This window comes from Octopus sinensis, unplaced genomic scaffold (genome assembly GCF_006345805.1).
Source record: "Octopus sinensis unplaced genomic scaffold, ASM634580v1 Contig02049, whole genome shotgun sequence".
NCBI classification, from domain to species: Eukaryota; Metazoa; Mollusca; class Cephalopoda; order Octopoda; family Octopodidae; genus Octopus; species Octopus sinensis.
This window is the reverse complement of record NW_021825330.1, coordinates 7760-15999: the sequence shown is the minus strand read 5'-3', so window position 1 is coordinate 15999 and position 8240 is coordinate 7760. Positions and strand designations below refer to the sequence as shown.

The 8240-nt window shown below is 35.6% G+C and overlaps 3 protein-coding genes across 3 annotated transcripts; all 3 read left to right on the top strand.

Moving 5' to 3' along the window:
• Positions 1–2508: 2508 nt before the first annotated feature.
• Positions 2509–3150, top strand: LOC115227218 (zinc finger BED domain-containing protein 5-like). Its single transcript, XM_029798114.1, has one exon. The coding sequence runs from the start codon at positions 2509–2511 to the stop codon at positions 3148–3150; it is 642 nt and encodes a 213-aa protein (XP_029653974.1).
• A 116-nt stretch (positions 3151–3266) lies between these two features.
• On the top strand, positions 3267–3647 carry LOC115227217 (protein ZBED8-like). Its single transcript, XM_029798113.1, has one exon. The coding sequence runs from the start codon at positions 3267–3269 to the stop codon at positions 3645–3647; it is 381 nt and encodes a 126-aa protein (XP_029653973.1).
• Positions 3648–3718: 71 nt separating this feature from the next.
• Positions 3719–4330, top strand: LOC115227216 (SCAN domain-containing protein 3-like). The gene has a single exon (XM_029798112.1). The coding sequence runs from the start codon at positions 3719–3721 to the stop codon at positions 4328–4330; it is 612 nt and encodes a 203-aa protein (XP_029653972.1).
• Positions 4331–8240: the final 3910 nt, after the last annotated feature.

Below are 8240 nucleotides of genomic sequence, written 5' to 3'. Positions count from 1 at the left end.
ATTCTGGAACGTTCATTGTTGTGTCAAATTTAATTTAACGATCGAATAAAACAGACATTCTTCCTGGATTTTGTAATATTTGAGCGAATTCATTATTCCATCTATTACAAATAATTTACCGACGCTTTTTGATGAAAAACAGCCTTACAGAATGATACTTTCTCATCCGTGCTTTATAGTAAGTGCATTTTTGGTTATAAGCCTGATTGGTTTACTGCTAAATGTAAATGTCAGTAAGACTAAATTTATGACGTCTGCTAATAATGGAATTAAAAATTAGGAATGAGAAATAGATAATCGCGATAATGTTGTCTTTCTTGGATGCCTAATTAATCGAAATGGTGACAGAGGCTTGGAAATCAAAAAGCAAATTGCCACAGGACAGTGTGCTTTTCTGAAAATAAACAGTACATGAAAAAGCAGAGATATTTGCTTAAAGGCCAAATGTAATTGTTTTTCCGGTTTTTCTATACGGTGCTGAAATATGATACAGATAGACAAAAAATTAATGCTTTTGAAATTTGGTGCTGGAGGAGTTTACTTTGGACATTCAAAATAACAAACATTTATATACTCAAACGGACATTTTGCTTTAAGAAAAAATTGTAAAACACAGCTTGACGTTCTTTGGACATGTCGCCCGCTTTAATTTACTGTAAAGAACCATTATTCCGAGCAAAATTACTGGGAAGAGAAGTCCCAGCCGACCGAAGACTCGATTGCTATCAACAGTAGAAAACGTCACGGGATTGCCTTTATTAAGGCTTGAGAATGACCGGAAGGGGTGGAGAAGATTTGCTTATAAGATCTCCAAAGCGTCGGACACACTTAATTAGATAACCTAACCTATCCTAATTAAATAATAATTGTGACCGGTTGAATACGAGCCCAGGTCACAATTGTGACCGGTTGAATACGAGCCCAGGTTGAATACGAGCCGTTAAAAAAATCGTCAATATTTTTTTAATGAAAAAATTAATCAAAATTAATTTATACCTTTATAATGATTTGTAATTTTAATAATTCTAAATTTTTCAAAATTTTTGTTTTCTTAACGGTTTACGTCAGATAGAATAGTAATAGATTTTTCCTCACGTTAGTTTTTTTTTTATGAAGGTTGTCCGTTTCAGTCTGCTACAAAAGCCAGGAATTATAACCTATCTGAAATATCAAATTATACCATCCAATTTGCTAAAGGAGAAGCGAAATTTTATAAGAACTACATCCTTATTCAGATTAATAGACTCCTCGCCGGATCAATTATTTTTTTTCAAAACAAGTGGAATTCTTTTGCATGTGTTCGCTGTGGAAGAGGATGAACAGCAGAGGATATTTATTAAAAATGTTCACCTCAAAAATGGACATCCTGGTCGTGATAGACTTCTTTCTCTTTTAAAGAATTAGTCTATGGATCTTGCAGAGATGAAGTTATGCTTGTTCTCAGGTCTTGTCCACAATGTCTTGCAAGACGACTTATGAACACTCGACCAAGTATAACACCTATCAGAGCATATATAGTCAGAGAAAGGTAGTAGTTATCTACTCTAATATCAGATATATTTTTGATTTAGTTGATCTACGGCATTATTCAAATGCCAATGACAATTTTTGCTGGCTTTTGGTTGGGTTGGATTCTTTTTCTAAATTTTGTTGGACAAGACCTCTAAAGACTAAATCGGCCATGGAGGTGTCAAGTGCAATAAAAAGTATAATTCTGATGTTTGGAAAACCAACCATTTTGCACACAGACAATGGCAAGGAATTCGTAAACGAAAAAAAGTTCGATTCTGCCGATGACACCGTTAATAATCACTACTCAGAAAACGAAATGAATGAAATATTCCACCAAATTGATTCGGGGAATAAAGAAACACAAAGTGAAGCAACTGAATATCTTGCATGGTTTTTGTCATCGAATGAAACCACGAGAACGAAAGCAATTTCGAATTCAGACCATGCCGAAAGAAAAATGTTAGGAAAAAGAACCTGGAAGAATGATATTTCCATTTTTAACATCGGCGATCGAGTTGTCAGGAGGGTGTATCTTGACAATAATAAAAAAACACGGAAAGTGCCTAAATGAGCACATTGATACATTCACATATTATGTTAGAGGAGTATCTGCACAGGAATGTTGATCCGAAGCAGAAGATGGTACTGTGATTCAGAAAAATAGCAGAGAGGACTTAGCGAGGTAGAATAGCTTAATCGAAATTTAATTCAATAAAATTTATCTTTTCAAAAATAAAAATGATTTGTAGGGAATAATTGACTAGTTTAAAGCAGGTGTTTCTCAACGTTGGGCCCCAGGCCCACTTGTGGGCCTGAGAAATTTTGAAATGGGCCTGAAGATTTAATTGGGCCTGGAGTGGGCCTCAAAGAAAATATGTTAATACTAATACTAATAAATCTTTATTCGTTATTATTTTCAAATTGATTTGATTTGTTTTTAATTTAATGATATTGTCATATTTAAATTTAAATATTATAGGCCTGATTGTATAGTTCATGTCAAAAGTACACAAGGAAAAAAGGAAGACTACACGCAAATACCAGACTGATTTTTTATTACTAGGCTTCATCCCATCAAGTGCTGATTCTAAGAGGCCTGAATGTGTGGACTGTGGCTTAGTAATGACAAATGTTTCCATGAAGAAATCAAAATTGTTCGCCCATCAACAGTTGAAGCATCCTGCTTCTGTTGGAAAGGAGCGCAGCTATTTCAGGAAGAAAGTGGAGTTACGCCAAAAGAATGCTCCAAAAACTTTAGAATTCTGCTTAAAAAAAGCAAATGAGCATAATAACAAGACACTAAAAGTCAGTTATGCAGTGAGTGAACTGGTTGCTAAGGTGGGGAAGCCACATACAATTGCAGAACGTCTGGTGAAGCCAGCAATGTTGATCTGTGCTAAAGAACTGCTAGGAGAACAGGCTGCCAACATTCTACAAAAAATCCCATTGTCTAATGACACAGTGAAGAGAAGGCAAATTGAAATGGCAGAAAACCTCGAGAAACAGCTTGTGGAAAAATTAAAAGTTTCTAAGTTCTCACTACAAATTGATGAGACAACAATCAACAATTCTGCCTTATTACTTACTTATGTCCGATATATTGATGCAATGGCAATTCATGAAGAAATGTTATTATAAAAAAGTTGATTGACACACGAAGCGACACTATATATGCGGCTGTTTACGACTATCTGTACGATAATGGGATCCCTCTGTCAAATCTGTTGCAGATTGCAACAGACGGTGCCAGCGCTATGACCGGCAAACAGAATGGCTTTGTAGCTAAATTAAAAAAAGTTGCCCCTCATATATTGGCAATTCATTGCATCATCCATCGAGAACATCTTTGTGCTAAATCTCTCAATGATGACATGGAACATGCATTGAAAGTCGCTGTTTCAACAGTGAATTTTGTCAAAGCCAATGCTTTGCATGACCGCCTATTTCAACATTTATGTGAACATGAGGACCACCAGAGACTCCTCATGCACACTGAAGTGAGATGGCTTTCCAAAGGAAATTCCCTAGTTCGTCTTGCTGAAATGTGGGATATGGTTCTTATTTTTGTTCATGACATGAAAAACAAGCTTGTAGCAAGAAGCAGAAAGATAAAGCTGAGACTTTGTTTTCAGTGATAAATAACAACGATACAAAAGCAAGGATTTTTTACCTGGCTGACTTATTCGCACATGTCAACCAACTGAACATGACACTGCAAGGGCGAAATGCTAATCTGATAGATAGTGCTGAGAAAGTACGCTCTTTTTTGAACAAGTTATGTCTCTGGAAGATGCATCTTCAAAAAAATGAATTTGCTTATTTTTGTAATTTTGCCAAAACTGCTCCGAGCTCAGAAGTAATCGCAAGCTGCACTGACCACTTGAAATGCTTGAAAGAAGATATGACTAGAAGATTTAAAGATATCATCGAAATGAATCCGCCTAGTTGGATTATAGATATAGCACATTTTGACGTATTAAGTGAAAAAGACATTGATCCTATTATTGCTGGAGAACTTCTTGAACTGAAGGAGAACAAAGTATTAATGAAAAATATTGAAAGGGATGGCTTATATGGATGGATGAAAGTAGAATCGATTCATCCATTACTCTTTGAAAAAGTTGTTCCGTTTGTACTTGGCTTTCCCACCACTTGGTTGGTTGAGACAGGATTTTCTGCAACAAACGATTTACTCACAAAAAAACGCAATCAATTGCAGATTGAGAAGAGAGGAGACTTACGTTTGAGGTTGAACCAAGATCTGGAAATTCAACTTGACAAATTGATAGATAGACATCAAGAGCAGTGTAGTCATTGACATTTTAATAAGATTTTTTATGTTAATAAAAATACTTTTTTGTTAATCAAAGTTTTATTAAAGGCAATGGGCCTGAGATTTTATATGACCCTGAAAATGGGCCTCAGGGAAAAAAAGGTTGAGAAACACTGGTTTAAAGCAAACTTTACACTAGTTTATGTACTAAGCTTTCTTCACAAATTAATTTAAATAAGATTATTTAAGTGATAACAGGAACAAGATCTTCTTAAATTATTTCCGAATATGATCAAGAAAAGTTGTTCAGCAATTTTTTTCTGTTTAATCAAAATTCAATCAATTCTTTTGTCAGATGGCTCGGATCGCTGATCTGTGTACATGAAGGACACTCGCAAGACCCAATGGCTGTTTCAGCGTCTCTCATTGGGGGCTGCGTGGCCTCTTTCCTTCTCCTTTTTATACATACTTTCCGCCTATCAATGAAATGTATATTATCAAAAATTAAAATGATGTAAATTATAATTTGCTAATGTTGTGAATAATTTGACTAATTTAAAGCAAACTTGGTTTAGATATAAAACTTCATTTTTTAAAAGATTAAAGGTTCAATCATTAGTACGCGCCGTGTGCCATTTTGTTAATTGGCTTTTTTTTATCGGTATATTGACTATCGATTTTTTTAACGGCTCGTATTCAACCGTATCTCATTTTCGACCGGTCACAATAATTAATGTCCCAAATAAACTTTTGGTATCTCAAATCAATTCTCCGTTGTATTAGGGTATGCAACTTTTGAAATAAGTACATGAATGTTGACATATTTACAAAACTATAACTTAAATATTTATTTCAAATTATCAAATAGTAACTAGTGACTCCGAATCTGTATTTTTGGATTTTTAAATATGGAACCAGGATTCAAGAATCAAGCCGATAATTCAACGTTTGACTATAGGTTTGTGTCCTCAAACCCGCAATCTTAGCATTAGGATAATCAGCAAGTCTCCAAATGAACCAGTCAACTGCCTATTTTCATCATCACTGAAAATTAAGTGTAAAGTAATATATATTAACAAATAAAGTTCGATACTAACCAATGAGTTATTCACAATAAAATATGATTTTTAATTATAATGAGATCTGTATGCGTGTAGTGCCCTTCGTTTCCTGCATGTAGATGCCTTGGCAAGTCTACAAAGTTTAAAATCTCTGTAAAAATCTTATTTTAACATTAAAGTTACATGCCAAAAAATTCCATTTTCAGTCCCCCAAAATCAGTCGTATTCTAGAAATTTCGTATTTTAAAATATTCACTGTGTAGTATTTATGGATTTAATAAAATGTGCATATTTAATAACGCGTCTCAACCCACAATATATACTTAAAATATTCTCATATAAGGATTACTAAAATGATGATAAAGAAAGATTCGACGGGTGTCTTATTAACTGACAAACTTGTGAGAATAAATGCAAGTCCATCTCACGAGGTATTACTAGTAATAGAAGAGAAATATGGTGAGTTAGTTTACTAACAATAAATTGCAACCTATTCCGGTATCAGGCATCAAACAATTTTTTATGCAGAAAAGATTGTACTTAATTTAATACTAGGATGTCAATAATTAACTAACTTGATAATTTTTTTTCAAATAATTACGTACATTCTAAAAGTAAAAAGATAGCTAAGCTAATTAAAGGCCTCACGAGACACCCGGCCAGCCTCGCGAATGGCGAAGCCGTTCCCTCGGATCACAGCAACTTGATGATTTACTCGAATATTTCCTTTCTCCTTTTCTTATCTCTAATTAGTGTTAAATGGACTAGTAAGAATTAAAATTGCAATTAACTTCATTTGAGTGGAATTGCTTAGATACGTCTGAGAATTGTTGGAAAGCGTTATCTGCTACCGATCCGAGCACCGGTATCCTGCCAAACGAGTCTGTTAGGATTGATGGGTGTTACCGTTGAGTTGACTTTTAGGGCTTTGACTATTCTCTTATCTGCATACAGTCGGGCCAAAAAGTCATGAAACGCTTCCATTATTATTAGCCTTATAACGAGAGCCTCGAATAGGCAGCAAACACATTTTATTAAAATAAAGAGCACATTATCATTATAGGCACTTTCGCGATGCCATGGATCATGACAAAGCTTGTGCAGCACAGGAAACAATACGAGTAATTAGTTTATTCCATTTCCCGCGATCTTGGGCGACGTCCCGTAGTGCATCGAGATCGTCCCCGTTCTTCAATTCTTTACCAGCCCTCTTTAGGTCTCTATCCAGCGTACCCAGGAGAGTATTTCTTGGTCGCCCACGAAAACGATGGCCCCCAGCTTCGAAATAGTCCTCCTTAGCGGCGTTTCCGGTGCATCCAAATCCATCATTAGAATGTGTCCAAACAGCCTCCATCTGCATTGGGTAATTTCGAGCGAGATTGGTTTGCTTGATGTTCTGGGATAAACTGTTCTGCTACTCAGCCTTGAATGCCACTTTGAGGGTAGTGTACGTCGGAGATGATCTCTATGGAAAGAGTCTAGGTTGTCATTGTCTGTAGCGGAAAGTTCCCAATTTCCGGCATTATATACACTCCATGTAATAAAAAACCGGATTTTCGAATGCTTAATTTTTTTGATATTCTGTTTTTAATTTTAGACTTTTTTTTAATTTATAATGATAATCTTCGTAACTTTTCTTTTTATAATTTTTCAATAATCTTTTTGCACAGCTAAAGTTTAGCTGAGGCCAAAGAAGAGAAAATATGAAGCGCTGCGAGACCGATTCGTGTTCCGATTGTGGTCGAGACAACTGGAGGAATAAGTGGGAAATCGCTTCACTTCCTAAAGAACCTTGGACGCTTAGTCACATTAAAAAGCCACGACACAAGTGAGACCCGGTGGCTTCTCCAGTTGATCTCCGTTGCTATCGTGAGAGGCAACGCAACGTCAATTATGTTGGCGGGGTCCACTTCGGATGGATGACTTTATTAACTTATAGTAAATTACAATTAATTAGCTAATTGTATTGCGTATTTATTATCGTAATAAATACGCCTTTATTAAAAAAGAAGCCATATATAATAAAACAAAGAAAAATTTCAGTAACGATAAAAATAAGAACTAAGGCGGAGACAAGTAATAATGTTTCTGAAAAGCTTGCAAGAGCTGTGGAGGCTAGCACATCGGTGGATTTTCACACTGACCAACCATACGTCGAAAAATGGGTAGGTCTGCAATTCTCACTTCATTGGATAATAATAGTGCCAGATAATACTGAATAAAATCATTCTTCCCCATTTTATAAAAAGAACGAAGTTGTATATTACCCAGATTACAAATGGGGGACCTGTCTCCTGACATGAACTTCCATAAACTCTTCACAAACAGAGCTTCAAGACTTTTTGGCAAAAATGATTTTGAATGCCTGATATGCAGAGTCTTGATTTTTCAGTAGGAAAGGACAAATAGAAAATATCATAAACTAATTCTGGACATTTGACCTTCAGCAAATAGTCAAGGGCATCATTTGGTCTCCCACATTTAAAAATAGTAATTCCATGCAGTCGAAAACTGAAAGGATCACGGTGAAGTAAATTTAATATATTCAGTGCAGAAGTGTACTCCCCAATGTTGTACAAGCCAATAAATCCGTTTAATAATTCGCATTGATTAGTGCCCGGATATGAGACCAAAGAAGAAATATATTCTCCAGTCATTCTCAAATCGACAAGGCTTCTCATTGCGTTAAATATAACCTCACAATCAAGGCTGGATAGTTGTTCGGGGCGGAGAGAAAATACGTCGTTTTTTTCTGAGATGAGCTGTAAAGCCATTTTATGCCGATCATCTGATGTTTTGAAATCCAATAAATTCATGAACGACCCAAGTAGAGACTGAGCCATTGCATCGTTGGGTCGAGCCTCCAAATAATAAAAAAGACCTTCAATGGCCTT